Source organism: Acipenser ruthenus, chromosome 20 (assembly GCF_902713425.1).
Source record: "Acipenser ruthenus chromosome 20, fAciRut3.2 maternal haplotype, whole genome shotgun sequence".
Lineage (NCBI taxonomy): Eukaryota > Metazoa > Chordata > Actinopteri > Acipenseriformes > Acipenseridae > Acipenser > Acipenser ruthenus.
Window position 1 is genome coordinate 16213747 of NC_081208.1, and position 24230 is coordinate 16237976.

The 24230-nt window shown below is 40.3% G+C and overlaps 1 protein-coding gene across 1 annotated transcript; it reads left to right on the forward strand.

The window, feature by feature from the left end:
- Nucleotides 1–3283: 3283 nt before the first annotated feature.
- Nucleotides 3284–20941, forward strand: LOC117425191 (DBH-like monooxygenase protein 2 homolog). Its single transcript, XM_034041956.3, has 14 exons — nucleotides 3284–3357; nucleotides 10846–11183; nucleotides 11399–11545; nucleotides 11878–12036; nucleotides 13011–13094; nucleotides 13870–14040; nucleotides 14977–15079; nucleotides 15512–15678; nucleotides 16871–16962; nucleotides 17191–17287; nucleotides 17893–17952; nucleotides 18085–18215; nucleotides 18605–18713; nucleotides 19203–20941. Exons 2-14 carry the CDS (start codon nucleotides 10902–10904, stop codon nucleotides 19374–19376), a joined length of 1776 nt encoding a protein of 591 aa, XP_033897847.3. The 5' UTR covers nucleotides 3284–3357; nucleotides 10846–10901; the 3' UTR covers nucleotides 19377–20941.
- Nucleotides 20942–24230: the final 3289 nt, after the last annotated feature.

The following is a 24230-nucleotide window of genomic DNA, read 5'->3' on the forward strand; positions in this document are numbered from 1 at the left end:
ATTATTATTTATTTCTTAGCAGACACCCTTATCCAGGGCGACTTAAAATTGTTACAAGATATCACATTATTTTTACATACAATTACATTATTTTTTACACATTTTTTCATACAATTACCCATTTATACAGTTGGGTTTTTACTGGAGCAATCTAGGTAAAGTACCTTGCTCAAGGGTACAGCAGCAGTGTCCCCCACCTGGGATTGAACCCATGACCCTCCGGTCAAGAGTCCAGAGCCCTAACCACTACTCCACACTGCTGCCAATATTACACATTAAATACATGAAATTCCGTTAATAACAATATAAAAATATATCATCATTGCAGTTTACTAGTAATTCTGTAATGGTTATAAGTAAAGCCTGACATGGTTTTATTTTATTTTATTGCATGAATTGGAAAAAAAAACTTTTAAAATACAAATTAGTAATAATACATTTGAACAGTAATGTAAGTAAAAACTTTAATATTACAAATGTAGCTATTTTAACAGTTACATTTGACTATTGTTAAAGTAAAACTGAAACTTATGTTTTGCTTTTGAAAAAGAATGTAACAGAATTATTTTCTTGACAAGTAAAGCAAAACCATGTAAAAAAAGTAATAGGGATTTAAGAGAGCAGTTTGGAAGGTACAAAATGCTTCCGAATGTTTATTGAGAAAGTGTTAATATGCAGCTTCCTCTTGAAATACAGCAGGCAGCTTGTGTATGACAAAACTATAAAAAAAAGAAAGAGAAGGGTAGAGTACAATGAATATTTTTTTCTTTTAACACTTCCTTAAATTCAGTTTTGATGTGTTCTGGGCGTTTTGCCAAATGGAAGAAATAAGGAGTTTACTCTTTGTGTTTTAAATGTATATGTACTAACCTTTGCAAGTCTGCAACCAGAACTGGAAGAGGGAGTAAAACTTGCTTGGAAACCATGGCTACACTGATGAGCAAGCCAGCTGGGAGCCACTTTAACTCCTTAGGTACAGGTACAGTGGAAGCAGCTAATGGGGTATGCTATGGTAAGCAATGAAATGTTATAAGTTTGAAGAAAAAAATTAACTTCAAGGACAGCCGAGTCTGTCTTGGTTTTAGTGAATATATACACTTGGTTAAGACCTATGGGTTTTTGTAACATCATTTAGAGAAAATAAAATAACATTTTAATAAACTTGGAAGTTTATTCTTCAAGTCTGGGTGATAGATGAATTATAACAGAGATAGCTGCTTGTAATAAGACAAAGAAAAACTTGCACTCATATTCCAATAGAGACCTTGTGAATGAATACCCGTAAAAGGTGACACAGGTCATTGAATCGAGAAGCAAGCGCTTTTTTCTTTGTTACAAACAGCTGCACGAGGTATGCTTTAACAGATAATAATAATAATAATAATAATAATAATAATAATAATAATAATAATAATAATAATAATAATAATACATTTAAAAATTATAAAATAAAATAAAATAAATAAACAAGGACCCCAGTGATTTATGGGGATTCATTTATATAGGATGATCTTTAAATACCTTTCCAGCAGACCTTACTGTATAGAAAGAAATATATTTATGTAACTCCTGGGTCTGGGGAATGAAAAACATCCATTTCATAAAGCAGCAATGATTTTGGAAATGTGTTAATATTTGAACAATTGAAGTAATAATAGTTTAAATGTTAACGCAAAATGAGCAAGTGATTATAAATGTTCCATGAATGAATAGAAAGTATGGGGGCATATGTAAAAAGTAACTATTGCCAGTGTAAGCATTACAGTTCAGCCTCAACCACATATTCTGGATCTGGTACTGATTCTATTGAGAGAGACATAGGGGGAAATTGTCACGAATAAATCTAAAACCTGTCTTCCCTTGTACAAGGTGCGATCACCTTTTTTGAGTGAAAGGTGTATGCGACAGTGATAGATGTCTCTTTGATGGAAACAGTTTACTTTAATTGAAGTCTTCCCACTGATGATGGGAATGGGATTGTAGAGATGGAAGCTCTTACAGGTATCAGGCTTTTAAAGACACACCTGTGGTGGCTTTGACAGACTCACTGAGAGCAGAAACTGACCCAAGACACTGACAGCTACTGGAAGCAGGCTGATCTTTGGGTTACAAATTCAACAGTTGTGAAACTGCATGTGTGTTAAAATGTTGCAATAACTGTACTGTGTTTTAAAGAATATAAAGCCAGCAGAAATACTAAACAAATTGTTAAAACACACTGTTCATACAAAAAGTTGCAATATGCTCTGTATTAACATATAGTTATGCTAGAGTATTCTACATTCCTGTTTAGTCTATTGTAACCTTGATCAGAAAGGCAGATGCGAGCATCAAGTTTCTTATTTAGAGAAGTAAGCTTGATCTGAAAGTACTCTTTAAGCTAAACACAGGTATTCTAGAATAATTCAAACAGAATAGAAGTCTAAATGTTTTATTTTAACAGAAGAATTGTAAGAGTTTGAAACTAAGAGAATATAGTGCTGAAATTAACTTAAAGTAACAACTTCAGTCAAAGCATAATATTTTTTGTAAGAGAAAAACAGAGATAGTTCACGTTTAGTTTAAAGCATCGAATGGTTAAGATGGGGCTATTATATTTTGACTATTTTCCTAGTAGACTGAATTTAAGTGAAAATGCTTGGATATATAGTTGCCTGCTTTGAAGTTTGCTATGAGCCTTCTACCAGCCCCTATCCAATATGTTTGTTAATTGTTAAACCACATCTATACATGTAATGAAGCCAACCAAATAAGGAGGATGCCTTATGATGTTAAAAGGGACATATATATGAATATATGTATGTATATGTATGTATATGTATGTATGTGTATGTATATGTGTGTGTATATATACATATATATATATTGACCCAGGATTGGGAATAATTACACCAAAGTAGGTGTTACATATTAATGAAAAACACAGTTTAGGTCATTTATTTGTGTTTTATTCATCATATGTTAACATTTTATAGCAATTACAGGTTTGAAAACATTATTATTATTATTTTCTAAATCTGGTACCTGGAAAGGGGTTTCATTTTTACATCTGGAGTTCAAGTGGTTAATACGAAGTAAGAGAATGCATTTTAAAGTAGGTTAGCACTCCTCTAAAAGGAGGGCCAGTGATAATGTTGAGACTGAATAGCTGGTCGGTGAATGGCACTCATTAGATGCAATGTTAAGAAATTATGTAGATACCTCAGTTGCTGGAGGTTGCAATGATATCGTGAGAAGTGGGTGTGGCTGTGTGAAGTAGGTGGGTCCCTCTTTGTTGATGGATTTAAAGGTGTCTGTCTTCCTGTTGCACTACTCACTGAAGAAAACACAGAGACACACACAGGTGAGACAGCACAGGTAAGTTAACGTGTATTATTATTATTATTATTATTATTATTATTATTATTATTATTATTATTATGAATAATGTACACCCAGCTGTGTATAATGAGGCTGTAATTCTATCAAGGGTTTCTGGTGACATTGATAAATGATTCAAGCTAGTTCTCTCGTGGTTTATATGTAGGCAGAAGCATTGGATTGAATTGAAGCCTTATATGCAGAGATTTTTTTTTTTTTTATAATACATTGTGACATGACAGACAGAAATTGTTAAAGAGCAGTGTTTATTTTGAACAATTGAAGGAGTGTTGCGAATAACATCGGAAAACAGACTTGAGAAAAATTAGCAAAATACATTTCTTTATTAACAATTTTTGATTTTGTTTTATGATTTTTTTTTTTGGTGTGAACGATGACTTTTATAAACATCAGTGATTTTACACTGTGGTGGTGCCAGTCTTGTGTGTGATAAGAATCCCAGTGTAAAATATGATTGATGATAAAACTGCTAACCTCGATTTTAAGAAAACAAACTAGCAGTAGTAAAGGAACACAATAAATCACAGTCAATTCCAACACAAATAACAGCAGCCTGCAAATGTAAAGGTTTACCCACAGAAGACATGGACACATTTGTGGAAGGGCAGAATAATACAAGCACTCTTAGAAAACAATAAGTGACATACATGTAGTAAGAAATGGTCTCAGCCACCTGCCCTCCGTGGGATGTTAGGTCTGTCGACTGATGGCCCTCAGAAAGCAAAATACCTTGAATGACAAGAAAATTCAAAACAGCCAAGCCAATTTTCTACTCTGATTCTTAGTAATAATACAGAAAAATACTGAAGTTTAACATTAATAGTTAAAAAATGTTTTAAAATGCTATTCTCAACACTTCAATTGTTAAAAAATAAACGGCGCTAGTTCATTAAACTGTTAGCAGTCTTGTGAGTTATGTCACAAAAAACTAGAATTACAACCTGGGAGGGAATTACAATAGGGAGTAAAAAGGAGTATAGATCTATAGCCCATTGTGTTCTTGAAACTGGTTTGTACCTGTCATCTTTTTGTTGACCTATTGTTAGTTCAACTAGATCATTTTCAGAGGGTTTATTAAACTGTTATTTGGCCCCTTTCACAAAATAGGAGTGAATGAAACTTCAATTTGACAGATGTTTGCTGAATACAGCAGTTATAAAATCCTGCTAAACCGGTATAAAACCAGTTAGCCTGGGTGTCTGTCCTTGAGTTCCTTTGAAGGTGAATATACAGGGACACCAGCGATCCCAGGCTGGTATTTTTTAACTTTACTTTTGTTCGACACAGAGAGTACATAAAGCGGGCTACCTATAATATCTGTTGATGTTTCTGCTGACATCACAGCTTTGACAAAAACCCACTTCTGAAAAGATCCCTCAAGGCTGCCTTCCCAAAGTGTGGTACACATTAGAATTTGTGCTGGAATAGTTAATAAACCTGGTAAATTTTGGCTAATAAATAACCTGGCTAATAAGACACACCTGAGCTTGTTACCTATACACTGGGGCTGATCAAGCTCATAGTAAACCTCAAATGAGTGAAACTGCTATGCAATAGAAGTCTCATTTCCACCCCTGGTACTAGCACTCTTCAATTGTACCTTCTTTCCTTTGCTGGCTTCCACAACAATGTGGAAAACAGCAAAGCAGTGTGGAGTAGTTGTTAGGGCTCTGAACTCTTGACTGGAGGGTTGTGGGTTCAATCCCTGGTAGCGGACACTGTTGCTGTACACTTGAGCAAGGTATTTTACCTAGATTGCTCCAGTAAAAACCCAACTGTATAAACGGGTAATTGTATGTAAAAAATAGCCCTGGATAAGGGTGTCTGCTAAGAAATATTTTTTTTACAATTTGCAATTCTGTTTTATTCTATCTAACTGTAATATAGCTAGGCTTGCTACTTTTCGATATTAATAGGTAAAGCTTGTTAAATGTTGAATTCCCCAAAAATATGAGTTAGACTGAAATAAATCTATATACGATAAATGTTGGTAAAACCACTCGCTATTTTCTTACCAAAAATAATCACTTAGAAATCCTCTCTAGTTTGTGTAGTTTTTATACTTGCTGTCTGTCCTGTCTCCGTTCCGCTCTGAATGGCTGGGGGTCGCTGTCAGTCCTCTCAGTGGTCCGTTAGTACTGTAGTTTCACCCTGTTCTGGCAGATCTCGTTGACTGAAGCAGTGCTAGAATGCTCTCATTTGCCAGCTACAGCGCCTGTCTTTCAAAGCGCCTACTTTGAAATTAGCGGGTTAAAGTGTATGGAAGCTTTTGCTTTAAGTATACAGTGACAGTTACTAGTTTGATTTGAAAATGGGGCGCAAGAAAAAAAAAAACACTTAATGAATATTGTGCACAATATCGATGGCTGAAGTCTCCATGCAGGACAAAGCAGGCCCGTCTGCCTTGCCTTCCAGTGACTCTGAGTCCAGCTGTGCTGAAGCAGGAGAGGGGGAGCTCAGACTCCAAATAATAACTGCAAATTAGTTCTGTTCAACTATCTAATGTTTTGTTATGTGCATATTTTTTTTTTACTCGTAAATCTATGCAATAAAGGTCTATATAATACACTTTTATATGCTCTGTTTACTAAGGTTTATTTGAGATCATTTTTAAAATGTATAGCTTAGCTGTGACCAAACATTATTTCAATTAGAATGTTGGTAACCATGGTTTTATTGCATGTTGAATATGATAAAGGAGTTTGCTAAATGAGACGTTTTTCAATGGCATAAAAAGTCTGTTTTTATAAAGCATTGTGGCAGGGCGAGGAGCCCTGCACATGAAAAGGGGGCGGGGCAAAGCCCTGCCATAAATGTATTGTATATTTTTAGAATGGGGTACCCCTCCACCCCTGTGTAATTTATTAATTTGTTGTATTATTATTATTATTATTATTATTATTATTATTATTATTATTATTATTATTATTATTATTATTATTATTTATTGATTTATAAATATGACGGCATAGCTGTGTTGTTTTGTTATTGTTTTATTAAATGTGACAGCGAAGAGCCGTAGGTTTTGTTTGGTAGCGTGGATGGGAAGCCCCATCCACAATTTAAAAACCTTGTGTAGCAGGTGGCCATCTCCCGAATTAATTAAGTGATTAATTTGTTGCTAGTCAGGAGATGGTCACCTGCATATAAGCCTGCAGTTCTCCCTGCTCGTGGTGAGTTGTTCAGAGGAGAGAACGGACCAAGAAAAAGAGAGGAGAAAGAAACGAAACAGAAAGTAAAGTAAAAAAATAATCTAGGAACAGTGAAGGTGATTTGCCCAGCCTGACCTGGATCATTTATTTGGTGTTTTGTGTTCGTGATTTTTGTTTTTGTTAAAACCTTCTTCCTGAATCTGGCCTGACGTCACCACTTAGTCATCCTGTCACACGTGGTGTCCAGCGTGGGATAACCAGCACCTCCCGTTTTTTTTTTTTTTTTTTTTTTTTTACTTTTTGAATGAGAAAAATGGGAAGGAAATACAGCAGCAACAGCAATACCTGCAGCACTGTCAGAATTCTCGGCACATACTCTTTTTATTCATGTATATGTTCTGAGCACACTCTTAAACTCAGGGGAGACGTTCAGGAGGACATAAAGATGTTTCTGACTCATGTAAGTGGATCGTTCGTGCACTGGGCTTTCAATGTATCCACATGACTTTTTAATATTCAAGAGAATCACACAGACTGATTTAATTTTAAGTTTGATCAAATCAGGGCAGTAGTAGTGCCCCTTTGGTTTATTAAATGCTTGTGTTAAAATTGGATTTTTAAAATAGGATATATCGAAAAATAAGAACTTTCTTCAAAAGGCAGAGACTTCTGAATACGACCAAACAGCAATCAGTTTTTCAGAGATCCTCAGAGCATGGACCACACAAGTTGCAGTTAGCAAGTCGAGCGATACTTGACTGGGGTTTTACCTTGGTTTTTATAGGTTTTTCCCTCCATTGAATACATCAGAAGTCCCAAGTAAATCTAATCATCACTCGGCCTTGACATTTCTTAGTTTTGAGTTAATTATACATTCTAGAAGGATCTGGTCAACTCCTTTTTCAAGACTGACTGGATATAACTTCTCGCCAAAAAGCATTGGAACATGATTTCATCGCTCTCTTTTTCCAACTCCTCCTTTTTCTAAAAAGTCAGGTGGACCAAAGTTCACAGAATCCTTGCTATAATATAATACAAGTATATGTGTATATATGAGAGATATTTTTAATATGTAACACCAGCTCTATTTGATTATATTAAGCTGAATTAGAAATATATGTCCCTCCTAGCTGCATATTATGTTACCTTTTCAGTGTGTTGTCAATGGGTCAGTTTAACTTCATATACAAATGTGTGTTAAAGTATTTGACAAAGATTGCCTTTGAATAAGTATACAGTGGTCAGTTCAATTAGTTTTATTTAAATTTAAGTTATAATATAATTAAATATAATAGCCTTGTATTAACTTGTACCATGCTCTCTCTGTTTCTAAAAGTTGCCTGCTCACGCAGGTTTCAAACACCCTGTTTACTTGCCAAGACTATTGTTTTGATTAATATGAAACACCATTGTAAGCACTTCTCCAAATTCACCGAATGAAATCGCTACTTATTTGATAAGAACTGTGACTGGACACAACTCCCCTAATTGGTGGAATGCTCCCTTCTACTACAAGGTTTTCTTATTATAGAAAGACCTTGGATTCAAAACTGCGTACTACAAGTAAATCCCATTCTGACTGCCAAAAAGAACCCTCCATATCTAGCACCGCTCTGCTTGCAAGCAGATAAGGGCAAGGCTATTTTTCTGTAGATTTATTGTGTACTAAAATTAATTCTATTATTAGATCAGAATACTTTTTTAAAACCTCTATGCTTAGTAACAACACAGTCAAATAAAATTAAAATGTCTTTTTAGTTTCAAATATCATTCTGTCTAAAAAGGGTTAACCTTCTTGTTTTTATTAATTTGCAATACCTAGCCTCTGTGTTTAGTTCCCCCATATGCCTTTCTTTCTAGGTTACAGACTTCAACGCCTGTATGTGCACTAATAACAAAGGCACATAGACAAGCTTTTTTTCTAACATTACCGCTTGTTCAGCTTTCTTAGTTCAAATCATTGTAACCTGTTCATAATTTGCTGCAATATTATTTATACTGGTTTTATATTCTTTAAAACACAGTACAATTATTACAATATTCTGACAGTGTCAGTTAATACTGAACTTCTTTCATTTTTAAATGTAATATGTTCTTTCAACAATAATACTGTTATTTGTATAACATTTTAACTTTAAATGATTTTATAACATATTTCTAATTCAGTTACTTCAGTAACAGTTGCTAATATTATTTTACTGAATTAGGTCTGACCCCTTTCTCTGTTCATACAAAATCCAGTTGAAGCAGGTTTTAATCCTAGCCTTTTGCCAATTTTTGGTGTTGATTAGTATGAGTCACTACCGTAAGCATTTTCTAATACTCCTACCTTCTGTTATCTGAAAGTAATGAAGTAAACTAACGAAAGAAATTGGCTACTTTTTCTCATAAAACTGGAATGCACTAACAAGGCATTATGATAAGAGCCTGCTGAGTTTGACTCCTTCCAGCAGGTGCTTTCATAGTGCACACAACAACTATCCATTATTTTCTACAGATCTATAGTAAAACAGATCTTTTTGAAGGGAACATATACAGTATTATTATAATTATTGACAAAGACTATCATATTATTTCAATCAATACAGGTTAGTTTAAATCATCCAATTCATATCTAATAACTCAGAACATTTACAACAGGATTCAAACTCTGTGCCAGGCTCAGCTTGGACTGGTTCTGTGAACACCAGACAGGCCTGTGCACATCTGCTAAAAATATTTTCTAAAACACATTACAGTCATTACAATATTTGTTGCAGTTTCACAAATGTTGAATTTGTTTCCCAAAGATCGGCCTGCTTCCAGTAGCTGTGACTTGGGTCAGTTTCTGCTCTCAGTGAGTCAGTTTCAGTCTTTAAAAGTCTGATACCTGCAACAACTTAAATCTTGTTAGCTGGGCTCCCATCTCTGCATTTTCATTGCCATCGTCAATGGGCAAACACATTTTAACTGAATCTGGGTCCATCTAAGAACCGCACACCCTTGTAACCGAGGCCTTCCATGCAAAAGTATCTAATGACATATAGCATAAAAGGAATCAACATCAGCAGCAGCAGCAGTCACCGGGGGATGTCGGTCAGGTCTACGTGGTAGATGAGTGGTGCCCCTGGTTGTGGGGAGTTTGGGAGGTGCTACTGCCTCCTCTACCACCACCACCTGGAGGAGAGGAGCAGGAGCTGCCTCTGCCTCAACCTTCACCAGGGGGAGAAGTGGAGCTCCCGCTGCCGCCTTCATGGCCAGGAGCTCCCATCGCGCCATCGCCTCCCGAGGGGTCCACTGCCACTGCCGCCGTCGCCTCTGCTCAGGGATGTCACGCCCACATTGCCTGGGGTTGCCTGCTGCTCCGCATCACTTGGGGTTGCCTGCTGCTCCGTATCGCCTGGGAGAGCGATTTCTTTTTTGTCTCCTAGGATCTCTGATGGTCCCGCTTCGCCTGGGGTCGCTGCCGGCTCTGCTTCGCCTGGGGTCACTGCCAGTCCAAGAAATGGTGTGGCCGAAGCTCCGCAAAGGGGAGCTGCAGGCCATGAAGAGGGGGGGGGGGGAGGTCAGGAGACCAGCTCCCCCTGCAGCAGTTTCGCTGCAGGAAATTGTGTGGTTGGAGCCCCATAAAGGGGAGCTGCCAGCCAAGAGGAAAGGGGGGGGGGGGGGGGGTCAGGAGACCCGCTCCCCCTGTAGAATTTCCGCTGCCAGATGGAGGGTGCCTGGAGCCCCGAAAGAGGGAGCTGCCAACCACAAAGAAGTGGCCGCCCTCATGAACACTTCCACCTCTTCCGGGACTTTGAGACTGAGGGGGGAGGTGGTCGTTGGGGCCATGTGTGCGTTGCACAAGGGGGGGGATATGTGGCAGGGTGAGGCTGGCCTGACGTCACCACTTAGCCATCCTGTCACAAGCTTAAAGGTCGATTTCACCCATTCTCTGCTTGAATTGAAAAATAAAGATCGGAAAAACTGTAAATTCTTTCTAACATAAATGTTGATATTAATCGTTGATATGGCAAAAAAATAAAAATCAAATGGTAGCAAGCCTAAATATAGCTTTAAATGTAATCCCGTTATAAATCTCGCAAGCAGATTCTCCAAAAGAAATGTAGTTATGTGCTGCACTCAGTAGTTGGGGCGGGTTTTTTGCTAGGTCTACAATACCACGTATCCAATTTTCATTGCCAGTTCTTGACTATTCTGTACATACTGTTGCTACACGTCGCTTCTTCATCACACTGATAGCCGGCATGTGAATGTACAGCCGTGTCGATGGGGGTGGATGATACTGACAGGCCTGTTTATGCTACATGATGCACTCTTGTGTTCTCAGGAGAATCGGCCCGTTTGGATAAAGTAGCAGTTAAGGACTCCACACACGCTCAGTAGATGATGTTTGTGGCTGGTTTGTGCAGCGCCCTGCTCCTCTGCACTGGCCTGGCCAGTGTCTTGGGTCAGGACTCGGGAGACATGCCCTTCAATGAGACCTTGGACTCGGCAGGCAATGTGTCCCTGCGCTGGGGCTTCGATAGCAAGCAGGAGACCATCACCTTCCAGCTAGCCTGCAAGACCAGCGGCTGGGTGGGGTTCGGCCTCAGCCCCAGCGGGGAAATGGACGGCTCGGATATCGTCATCGGGGGGGTGAATCCCAACGGCACCACCTACTTCACGGTACACAATGTTGTTCGTCTGTGAACTAGCTATTGTCAAGGGACCGAGTTTGAAAATTATACTGTATATATTAATAAAAAACATTCTGGAGCCACAGGGGTGCTGAACCAGAAAATCATATAAAGTGAATCTAAGCAACAGACTAAGAGTTTAAGAGGTTTGCTGTCCCCATGTTTCTCTTCAACTCAGCATGTGATTGGTTGCCTTCTTTACAGGACAGACACGCAGTTGATGCTCAGCTACCCCTGGTGGATGGCAGCCAGGATTACACCCTCCTCTCCCTGAAAGAAGACGCTACCGGAACCACAATGAAATTCTCGCGCAAAGTCCAGACCTGCGACAAAGACGACATGGAGATTTCAGTGAGTCAAATCATCACAACTCAAAGAGTCAGTTCTAATGGTTTTTATAGCAGTTATAGGGTTAGGGTTAGGGTAAGAGCAAGTCCTGTAGTCTAGAGGTAAGTGTCTTATGCTGATGTCAGTAACTCATCAGCGGCAAGGAGTGCGATCCATTACAGACGTTAAGAGGAGATTCATTACAATATCTCATTTCTAAATTAATAAGTCGTGCGTAGGGTGTATCTTATTGTATAAGAAATGTCATCTGTACACAGGATGAGATGTGCTGGAATTTTGGCAAATACTTCACTGTGATTGGTTGCTTTCCGACATGTGACATGTCATTTTTTCAGACAAGTGCAATGAAGCTGATTTACGCGTACGGAGCGGATGACAGCATTGCCTACCATAACAATGCCAGAGGAACGAAGAGCGTGAACCTGCTACAGAGCACACAGAGATCCACGCCCTCCCAGGACTCTGTGGGGCAGCTTGAGATGACGGTCAATTCAGTAAGGCCTGGAGAGAGACCTCATTCATATATAACAAAATCAGAAGAGACACAGTCAAGCAGACAAACATTTCAGCACTTCAGTGCCTTCATTATGCCATTGTGAGATCCGCTCGGCAAACACGAGAAGAAACAGATACTTACTGTTACAATAACACCAATGAAGGCACTACACCCCAACACTTGTCTGCTTGACTCAGTTTCTTCTAGTTTCAATGACACTGATGAAGACACTAGCCAAAACATTTGTCTCCTACTTGACTTTGTAGTAGAATTTGTGACTAATGTTTTAAGTTAGGGATGTACTGTTTCTCCCTCTCTCTCTCAACTTCTTTCATTCCCTCCCCTTCTCTCTCCAACTTTCTTTCCTTCTCCCCCTTCACCTTCCTCCTCTCTCTACCTCAACCTTACTTTCTCCCTCGCTCTATTTTTATTCCCCCTCTCTCACCCCCACTCTCTCCCTCACCCTGTCCTCATTCCCCTCCCTCTCACCCTTCTCCCCCTCCTCCTACCCCTCTCTCACCCTGTCCTCATTCCTTCTCTCACCCTTCTGCCTCTCTACCTCCCCTTCTCCCTCACCTTGTCCACATTCCCCCTCCCTCTCACCCCTCTGCCTCTCTACCCCCTCCCATCCTTATTACCCCTCTTTCACCCCTGTGTATCTCTAGCTCCCCTTACCTCCTCCCTCTCACCCTCTGCCTTTCTCTACCTCCCCTCCCTCTGCCTCTCTTACCTACCCCTCCCTCTCCCTCCCCCTGTCCTCATTCCTTCTCTCACCCTTATGCCTCTCTCTCCCTGACCCTGTCCTCATTCCCCTATCACTCCTCTGCCTCTCTACCTCCCCTCCCTTTCTCCCTCACCTTGTCCACACTCCCCCTCCCTCTCACCCCTCTGCCTCTCTCTCCCTGACCCTGTCCTTTTTCCTCCTTGTTGTGAATGGATGCTCACCAGGTATTTCATTCTGTTTTCTCCCAGTTTGCAGTTCCAGAGAGAGATACGTACTACCACTGCAGAATTATTAAATCTCCCAACTTCCCTGGGAAGCGGCATGTTTATCGGGTAAGAGATCTGGCTCACCCCCAGGGACTGACCTGTCCTGAGTGTGGAGGGGGTCAGGACTCCCCAGGCAGTGTCTCCCCCAGTAGAGGCACAGAGTGCAATCTAGAGCTCACTGGTTTGAATCCTGCTGGCACAGAGCTGTCAGTCTTGCCCCGGGGCTGGCAGGGAGTGTGCCATACCGGACTGCACTAGAGATAAACTTGCCCTAGAAGTGCTGGTCCAGCACTAGGACTTCCTCTTCTAGAAGTTCCCCACAGTAAAAGCAAAGCAAAGTGTAATAAAGCATGATGGTAAAGAACAGGGCACAGGTGAGCACTGTAAAGTCCAGAGAGGTATAGTAGTATATTAAAAGAAATACTGTAGGTTTAACCGTACAGTACCCTTCAGCACAGTAAGGTGAGCTTGATGAAAGAGGTAAAGAGTCTCTGACGGGCGTGATCGTGTTTTTAACACCTATGCCCAAATCCGCTCTATATAGGGGAAACAGCACCTTGAAATCCAGACCCTTCCACCCGAGTTCAAAGGGTACTCTGAACTTCAAAGTAACCGGATCTTATCCTGTTTCCCCAGACAGACAGGGCCTTCGACAGTGTGTGAGATTACAGGGAGTGAGATAATTAAGGATTTATTCCTTCTTACTGTAACAAGAGAATTGCAAAATGGTTAATGCAATACTTAAAATCTTACAGACTATAACATTTTGTTTGTGATATGTTATTCGTTAATACATTGATTGATTGAGGGACTGATTTATTTCATTTTTATTTCTTCTTAGATTGAGCCCAAGATCCAGTCTGGGAATGTGGACCTGGTTCATCACATGCTGGTGTACGCCTGCCCTGCGTCAGTGAGCGTGGAGCTTGAGGGGGAGTGCTACTCAGGTCAAAGCATGTATGTGTTCTCCAGCTGTCAGCAGGTGGTGATAAGCTGGGCAGTAGGAGGGCAAGTGAGTATTCATCTCGTCTGTCACACGGTAGATTCACTCTCCCTGTGCAGCAGGTATGAGGACCCCACATCCTGACCCCCCCCCCCCCACACACACACTGTAGACTCACTCTCCCTGTGCAGCAGGTATGAGGACCCCACACCCTGACACCCCACCCTGTAGACTCACTCTGCCAGTTCAGCACTCCCTACACACCTTCCTATTGTCCACTCTGGAGATGAAACACCCTGTGAAGGGGTACAGTGGAGGCTGTCGTACCTACACCTATTCAGCTGCCATGAAGCAAACATCACATATACATTTCCCATACATCTGGAGAACCACTTATCCAGTTGTCATTAAACTTGGTATTAATATTATTCAGCATAAGTCATTGAGAATCTCAGATATGGAGGTGTCTGTCTGTCTGTCTGTACATCCGTCCATCTGTGTGTCACATGAGAACAGCTTGTCCAGTTGTCATTAAACTTGGTATTAACAATATTCAGCTTCAGTTATTGAAAGTAGCAGATTTTGGGGATATTTAGAGGTATCTGACTGCTTAAGTGTGCCTGTCACACATTTTTGCATATATCTGGAGAATTGCTTATCAAATAGTGATTAAACATTGCATTGCTAATTCTTATTCTGTAATAGGGATGCAAATAAGACTCCCACTGCATATCAGTTTGAGCCACTCCTGGTTTTCCTATCAGTTTAATAGACTTCAGCTTGTCACAGATACACTGTGGCTAATCAAGCATGTATTAAACCTGGAATGGATTAAACTGCTATGCAGTAAGAGTTTTATTTCTATCCCTCTATAGTATTCTGTACATACTGTTGATATAAGTCAAGGTCACCCAGTTTTTCCTCACACTGATCGCTATGATTTTGAATCCCAGCCTGTGGCAATGGGGGATTGTTGTTATAACTGGTTTCTCCGTGTTATTGCAGGACATTTGGATGCCTCCAAATGCAGGGATTTCGATTGGGACAAGTGACGATCCCGTCTTCTACAGACTGGAAATGCATTACAGCAACAGCAAACTGAGCAAGGGTGAGAATCCACAGTGACACAGAGGACCCTGCTAAACACGTCCCATAGTAAAAGCACAGCTCGCACTGTGGTAAAGCACAGTGAAAGCACAGCACACAGTGTGATAAAACACAGTGAAAGCACAGCACGCAGTGTGATCAAGCACAGTGGAAGCACAGCCCAGTGTAAAAATATGTTGGTTTTTTTTGTTGGTTTTTTTTACATATTTTCAGAATTTATTTGTTCTCATTATTAATTGTACTATTGTTCTTTACTGTATATTTTTTGTACTATTATTATAATACATTTCTTTATATATTTTCAGAAATCGTTATTTTTTTCTTTATTAAACTGTATTATTATTGTGTGTATTTTTTTCTAATTTTTCTTGATATATTTTTGGAATTCTGTTTGAATGGTTCTGTGTTCACGTTCCTATATTCATTCTTCCAGGTCGGGTGGACAGCTCAGGGCTGGTTTTTCACTACACCTCAGAGCTGCGTGCTAACGATGTGGGGATATTGGAGGTGGGTCTGATCGTGGATACCTCGTATGTGATCCCCCCGAACGCCAAGGATTTCAAAGCCTATGGGCTGTGCAACACGTCCACCTTCTCTCAGGTGAGTGCAGCTGCCTTCCTCATTCTTCTGTGTGCTTCTGTATCTGTCTCAATGTGTGTGTGTTTCTGTATCTGTCTCAGTGTGTGTGTGTTTCGGTGTCTGTCTCAGTGTGTGTGTGTTTCGGTATCTGTCTCAGTGTGTGTGTGTTTCTGTATCTGTCTCAGTGTGTGTGTGTTTCTGTATCTGTCTCAGTGTGTGTGTGTTTCTGTGTCTGTCTCAGTGTGTGTGTGTTTCAGTGTCTGTCTCAGTGTGTGTGTGTGTTTCGGTGTCTGTCTCAGTGTGTGTGTGTTTCGGTGTCTGTCTCAGTGTGTGTGTTTCGGTGTCTGTCTCAGTGTGTGTGTGTTGCCGTATCTGTGTCTCAGTGTCAGCTGTAACAGTGTGACTGAGGTACACCTTATAAACAGGCTGGAGACAGGATATGCAGTTGTACTTCAGGTCTTTGTTTTATTAATTTCCCACACAGTTTCACACAAACAAAATAAACAAAACAAACCTAGCTCGTACTTGAGCGCCTCTTCACAATCAATTCTGGTCAATTCTACAGTGACAGGCAGCTAAGCTGTTTCCCTGATAATGAAAAAAACTACACTGTAATAGTTTAAGTGCACACACAGTGTCCATGACAGATGGAACTATGTACAGTAAACACTGGCCTTCAGAACAGTGATGGTTGCTAGTTTATTGTATTTTATAACTCACGCACATTTGGTTTCGGCAATCTATAAACAAGCTTCCACTTCTCCTTACAACCCTCAATGAAGCACACAGACAAGATTCCTCTTATAAGGTGTCAATTAGGTTAACAGACCTTTAAAGACAACAAGGTTCCATCAACACATGATCAGACCCATTAGCACCTTAGCCACCCATATCAGTTACACAAGTACCCTTAAACACATGCAGATCGATGGACAACAGTGGCCTCTAGTGGGGAAAACCGGAGATTACATAAACCCAGGAAATAAAGCTCTCTATTCTCTGGCTCACAATGATTTTTAATCACTTTGCCACACAGTGTATGTGTGTCGCAGCGTGTGTGTCGCTGTCTCTGTGTGTGTTGCTGCATTTCAGTGTTAGTGTGTGTGTGTTGCTGTGTCTCTGTCTCAGTGTGTGTGTGTGTTGTTGTATCTCAGAATAAGTGTGTGTGTGTGTTGCTGTGTCTGTCTCAGTGTCTCTGGCTGTGTCCGTGCAGGTCCTCTCTGGAGACCCTCCTGTATTGAACGTGTTTGCTTCTTTACTGCACACTCACCTGGCTGGGAGAGGGGTGCGAGTCGGACACTACAGGTGAGGAACCACTTGAGCATATCTCTCTCTCTCTCTACATATATCTTTATATAGAGACTGATGTGATCTTAAATGTCTTTATGCCAGCTGGTGTGTATTAGATGGTAACTTGTATCACTGTTTAATTGTTCTTATTTAACAATGTATTATTAAATGTAGTGCAGGGTTGTATCTTGGCTTCTATCGGACAGCGCCCTCTTCCCTGCATTATTCTATTGATTTCCACAGAAATGGAGAGCAGATCGGCTTCTTGGGGAAAAATGAACATTATGACTTCAACCTGCAAGAGACTATGTTCCTGGGGAGCCTGGTCCAGGTGAAAGCGGTGAGTGACTGGAGAGGACATGGCCCCACAGAGCAAGAGTCACAATCACTCCACTCCAGCTATTATTTAAATGTTTCCTTTTGTATTGTACTACCTTTCTAAAAGTCTCCCACTTTAAAAGGAGTCTGTGTGGTCCAGTGGTTAAAAAAAGGGCTTGTAACCAGGAGGTCCCCGGTTCAAATCCCACCTCAGCCACTGACTCATTGTGTGACCCTGAGCAAGTCACTTAACCTTCTTGTGCTCCGTCTTTCGGGTGAGACGTAGTTGTAAATGACTCTGCAGCTGATGCATAGTTCACACACCCTAGTCTCTGTAAGTCACCTTGGATAAAGGCGTCTGCTAAATAAACAAATAATAATAATAAAAGCACAGCAAAGTATAATACAGCCCAGTGAAAGCATGGTAAATCACGCAGGGGTATGGTAAACTAACCCGTATAATGTTAGCCATAGTAAAAGCATAGCAAAGTGTAATAAAGTAAAGCGAAAGCATGGTAAAGTATAGGCACGCATTGTAAAGACCAGAGAGGTATGCTAAAGCATATACAAAAACACAAATACATTTGTAATGTGCATGATTCTAATGTTCTCGCATATTTGTTACAGGGTGATGAAATATTGGTGGAATGTACTTACAATACAGAAAGTCGCAAGACAGCCACTCAGGTAAGAACAAGACTACTGTCTCTCTTCTCACTAATATAAACTAACAGAAGTGACTCTGTCCAGTCAAGCCTCTTTGTGACTCTTTGTCTCTCATGGTGAGTGTGAGTGTCAGGTAGTGTGTGTTGTTCGCAGGGTGGTCTGGGCACTACGAATGAGATGTGTCTGGCGTTCCTGTTGTATTACCCTCGGACGAAGCTGGCAAGTTGCTGGAGTCTTCCTGAGCCCACAGCTATGAGCGCCGCTCTTGGGGTGAAAGGCACAAGGTGAGCCTTAAAAAAAAAATCAGCCAAACTCCACGCAAACATTAATTTTACATAAAACAATATTAGGAAATTAACCCTTAGAAAAGTTTCCCCAAAGTAAAAGCATTGCAATGTGTAATAAAGCACAGTGAATGCATGGTGAAGTATAGGTAAGCATTGTAAAGAATAGCGAGTTATGGTAACGCATATTAATAAACATGGCAAACTATGGTAAACGCCCTGGGAAAAGCATGGGGGAAAATTACAGAAATACTATGCAAAAATACGGTGCTGAAGGGAAGGATCTTTGTGTTACTGGCGGCTCTGCTTTTGTATTGACTGCCACGTTGATGGGGTGATCGTCACTAACAGGCTCATTGATTTATTGTTTGATTGTTGTTCTGTTTCAGCGAGCTGGTCGCGCTGATGAACTCCTCCGTCTGGAATGATACTGCTGTTGGTCGCTTCGAGAGGACAGTGCGCGGTCTGCCTCAGCTCATGGCAGTGTCTGTGTCCAATGTGAGAACAAACACAGGAACAGGATTGGGGGAGGGACTCCATTGACTCTCCCCGTGCTGAAGCTCACACATCACCTGGTTAATGAACTCTGAGTGACATCACCGAGTGATGCAATGCTGAGTGAATGACCTGAACACTCTCTCACACAGCTTCAGAACTGCTCACAGTTAATTAACTAGCTGATGACATTAACATGAGGGCTTCAACAGGCATTGGGCAGTGCTTAGGCTTTATTATTGCACCCATGGCCTGTTCTGTGCCAGGGCCCGTATTCAGCACGCTACATCGGTTAGATAAGCCCCAACTTGTGTGGCTCTACACCCTGAGCAACTCTGCATAGATAAACAAAAAAAAACAAAGCAAGTCATGGTAAATGAATAGTATAACCATGGGGAAAAGCAGAGGGGAAAACTGCACATGTACTATTTTAAAATGTTAGAACGGTTGTGTGAATATCAACGTCTCATGTTTTTTCTTTTTGTTTTCCAGGGTACACGTACAGTTGACCTCGGTTTCATCCGGGAGTTCAAATCCAGCCCGGCGACTGCCTGCACTACCCTTCCCCTCAGCGATGGTGGTGAGAGCTGTGCACCGGTCACTGCAGGGCTGGGGCTCTGCATCGCTCTGCTCACCAGTCTCATCAGTCTCACCGGGGCCCTTTGAACTGGGAGGGAACACTGGGGGGGAGGGGGAATCGAGAGACGCCTCTCCCCTGCCCAGCGCTGCCTTTCTCAGGGGCATGCTGACATGAGTGCCTCTTGAGACTATTAATCATTTCCACCCTTATAAAAGCTTCCCACCGTCACTCACTAAGATCCATGTTTTACATCTCAGCTCAACAGAAGTTTAGGATTTTCACCCTCATCTGCTCTGACATCTCTTTTCATGTTTTGCGCTGCGCTGTTTCTTCTCGTGTTTGTTGAGTGGATCTTGCAATCCAGTGCTGGCAGTTCATCTACAACTTCAAAAAACTTGACCTAAAACTCAGATTTCCTCAGAAAAGTTTATGATCAAATGTTTAGACATGAACTACCCATATAGCAATGTGAGCACTGCCAGTCAACAAAGACAGGAAGGGAGCTCCCAAGTGACACATCCAGTAAAGGCACTCTGTCCGGAGTGCAGAATGCACCCTAGAGCTTGGAGATCACCAGTTCGAATTCAAGCGATCCCACTGCCGACCATGGACTAAAGTTCCCAGGGGGTGGTGCACAATTGACCAAGCGCTGCCCGGGCGGGGTAGGGGTTAGGTCGGCTGGGGAGTCCTTGGCTCACTACACACCAGCAACCCCTGTGGCTGGCCGTGTGTCTGCAGGCCGGCCTCTACGCAATTCAGAACTGCGTGATCCTCCGACGCTGCAAGTTCTGAGATGGCTGCACGGCAGGCTTTCAGAGCGAAAAAAGAGAGGACGGCTGACGCCAATGCGAGTGCTCTTCTTCTCTCCCAAGTCAGTTCAGGGATTGCAGTGGTGAGCCAGGTTAAATAATAATTAGTCATTCCAAAATTGGGAGAAAATTTAAACATGAATAAAAATAATTGTTCAAAAGACAGGAAGAAACAGATACTTACTGTGGAACTCATTAAACTGTCTGATGAAGGCACTAGAGCCCAAACATCTGTGTATGACTCTGTTTTACTTTCAATAACCCTGATGAAGGCACTAGCCCAAACGCTTGTCTGTTTGACTGAATTTCTTCTAGTTTCCCTCAATAACACTGATGAAGGCACTAGCCTTGTAACACTACTTACAATGACTAAGGAGAAAAAAAAATAGAAATGGGAGTGAACAAAAACTAAGCATCCCTGGCAGCTTACTTAAATAAGGGTATGTCAGGACATGGTTACTTTTTCTTGTGCGACACCCACAATCAAATCTGACCTAGACAATCACAGAACACAGCTGTGTACCAAGTATGAAGGCAGTATCTCAAAGCGTTAGGAAACCAAAAGGTCACTTGACACCAATGTGGTAGCCATTAGGTAGAGTGGGCACCACACCCTCTGAAACATAAACATTTTCTTACAAAAACAAACATGGATTTCTGCTGTGAGACTGGCAAGGATTTCATGAAGCAAGGACAGCGAATAACACTGCATTTCAGTCAGGCACAGTACAGGAAAAATTCAAGTTTAAAAATACTTTTGCAGAAAACTTTTTTTTTCTTTTTTTTCTTAAATCGCTGTTCACGTTTTTCTTAATTCCCTGTTCTTTAAATAAGGGCCTCTTTTAAAAAATACATTATTTTACAATACTATATATTATTTATTCCTTGATCATTTGCTATTTCCTGTATTAAAGTATTCTGTGATGCCTGTGTGTGTATATAATGTAGTTTAAGGATATTCAGGTAAAGAACTCTCCTTATACATTTTAGTTTTACTTATATAAAAAATCTACCCAGCATGACGTCAAATAAATTGAACATTTCAAAGTTGAACTAACTAGTGACTGATAAAGCAATCGATTTGACACAGTATTCATAAGGGCTCACCAGTAATTGTCAGGGTGCAGCTGTTAAAAGGGAGCTGGATAGGGAACATAAAAATAAGATATTTAAAGAGGTGCCCTTTTTACACAAAACAAACACATACAGTCATTGTACTTCATCCAGGGCTCAGTTTATTTTTACTTTGTGCTTTAAAGGCTCTGCAAACGTGCAGCCATAACTTTAATTAATGTAACCTGGAAATATTACAAATCTAGAAGTATAAAGTTGTGATTAATGGGGCTTGCGAAGCAAGAGTCCCCACTTTAAATCTTCGACATACTTCTTCTTATTATTATTCTTTGGCACACTACTCCTCCTACACCGTTTAAGCTAGAAACGCCGTTCAAACTTTAAAACGTGTAGACCGGTCTGGAATAGTGTCCTTGTATACAACTTTTTGATATATTTTATACTTTTTAAACTATTAAGCTTTTTGTCCTTTTTTTGTCCATCTTCATTCACTTTAATGGGACTTTTGTCAACATTCTAAAGCTCCCCATTGTTTAAAAACTCCCAGACTTCCAACATTCTATTTACTGTAAATGATGTAACTTTAGACACAAATCAGCTACTTTGACCACTTTCCCAACAAGTAAGACAAATACTTAGAGTAAATGAAATCTTTCTCTACTTCTCAGCTATTCAAATATGAAATATCAATCAAGAGGTACAGTTGTTTTAGTAACCACATCAACTTCTTTCAGTAGGCTACTTCCCACTGTTGAATTAACGGTCATAGAACTTTGAGAAATTTCAAATTATAGCACATTCTAAGCATGAGACAATTAGTAAACAATGTGACTTTTGACACAAATCAGCTACTTTGACCACTTTCCCAATAAAGCAAACCCCATAAATTTACTTGTAAAGTTACCATCTAGTTTTTATTCTTATTCTACACAGCTATTGCAGAATTGTCAATATTTGTTTTAAAACCTTTTCTGAAATAAAAAAATAAAAAAAAAACAAAAAAAAAAAACAACAACTCTTAAACAATATACACCATCTGGACCATTTCAATTGATTGTCCAATACACCGAACATGATGCAACACAGCCTTAATGTTCAAGAATGGAGGAGAGGCCGCTGACAGTCAAGATATCGTGGACACCATGTTGGGTTAAGAACGTAATCATAGGCTGCGTTCACGTACGCATATTTTCCAAATGCTGCGCAGTTTCTCCGCAGATTTTGTACAAAACCTGTCCAAGTTCGCCATCTGCGTGAACTCATCCGGAAAAGACGTCACCAGGTCACGCATCTCCCGAGCGCAGATTCTGCGCAGATCGCGCATCTCCTGACAGGTACTGCGCTGGAGTCCAGATCCATAAACAAAAGTAATGTGTTCCATCATGGTTAAAGTGTATTACAGCGTATTACATACAGTACAGAGGGGTGTCAAACTAATTTCTAAGAGGACAAAGTATTCTGGCTATCACTTCATCTGAGATCTCAATGACTTAATTGATCTAATTATTTTATGACTTAAACACATTTACAAATTCTTTCTGATTTTTTTTTTTTATAGACTCTGCCACTTGGGTAACAGTGTATATTTTAAAATTAATTACATAATACCAGGACAAACGTAAGATATGTCTAATATTTGGATCAATTAAGTAATTGAAGTTTAAGACGGAACAAAAACCAAAAGACTCTCAAAGACTGGAGTTTGATTAACTTGAAAATATATATAAGCTGCATGCATACTCCTTCCCACATTATAACAGTAAATCATATTACATTAAGGGATATGCTTACCATTTCATGGTCTGGGTCACTGTTATCCTGCCTAGCTCCAGAAACTGAACAGGGTGCTTCATGTGATGGTGACTTGTAGAAAGATTTATCCATTTGAGTGACTCCCAAACCTCTTATTTTTTTAACCTCTCGTAGAGGAATATCTATTAAAAAAATATATCTAAGTCAATATTTTAAAGTTGATGTTCATAAAAAAGAAATGTCCAGTTTAGTGGCCTAGCACCTACAACGTGTTGATCATGGCAAGAATAATAAGATCACTTTTTATACATTTAAACTAAGTACAGTAATACACAGAGCCTCACATGTTTCATTTGTAACTAAATATTAAATATCCAAGGTGTAACAAAGCTGACATACTTAATATATTACAGCAGTTAAAAACAATTGGTAAACTTAGTTATTTTAATGCAATCATATTCCAATAAGAACATACAGTACTGTGCAAAAGTTTTAGGCAGGTGTGAAAAAATGCTGTAAAGTAAGAATGCTTTCAAAAATAGACATGTTAATAGTTTATATTTATCAATTAACAAAATGCAAAGTGAGTGAACAGAAGAAAAATCTACATCAAATCAATATTTGGTGTGACCACCCTTTGCCTTCAAAACAGCATCAATTCTTCTAGGTACACTTGCACACAGTTTTTGAAGGAACTCGGCAGGTAGGTTGGCCCAAACATCTTGGAGAACTAACCACAGTTCTTCTGTGGATTTAGGCAGCCTCAGTTGCTTCTCTCTCTTCATGTAATCCCAGACAGACTCGATGATGTTGAGATCAGGGCTCTGTGGGGGCCATACCATCACTTCCAGGACTCCTTGTTCTTCTTTACGCTGAAGATAGTTCTTAATGACTTTTGCTGTATGTTTGGGGTCGTTGTCATGCTGCAGAATAAATTTGGGGCCAATCAGATGCCTCCCTGATGGTATTGCATGATGGATAAGTATCTGCCTGTACTTCTCAGCATTGAGGAGACCATTAATTCTGACCAAATCCCCAACTCAATTTGCAGAAATGCAGCCCCAAACTTGCAAGGAACCTCCACCATGCTTCACTGTTGCCTGCAGACACTCATTCGTGTACCACTCTCCAGCCCTTCGGCGAACAAACTGCCTTCTGCTACAGCCAAATATTTCAAATTTTGACTCATCAGTCCAGAGCACTTGCTGCCATTTTTCTGCACCCCAGTTCCTGTGTTTTCGTGCATAGTTGAGTCGCTTGGCCTTGTTTCCAAGTCGGAGGTATGGCTTTTTGGCCGCAAGTCTT

Bases quoted from the DNA above. Each gene is read 5' to 3' on its own strand.
- LOC117425191 (XM_034041956.3), top strand. From the start codon at position 10,902: ATGATGTTTGTGGCTGGTTTGTGCAGCGCCCTGCTCCTCTGCACTGGC. The intron at 11,184-11,398 runs GTACACAATGTT...CCTTCTTTACAG, and splicing joins ACGGCACCACCTACTTCACG to GACAGACACGCAGTTGATGC. The intron at 11,546-11,877 runs GTGAGTCAAATC...TCATTTTTTCAG, and splicing joins AAGACGACATGGAGATTTCA to ACAAGTGCAATGAAGCTGAT.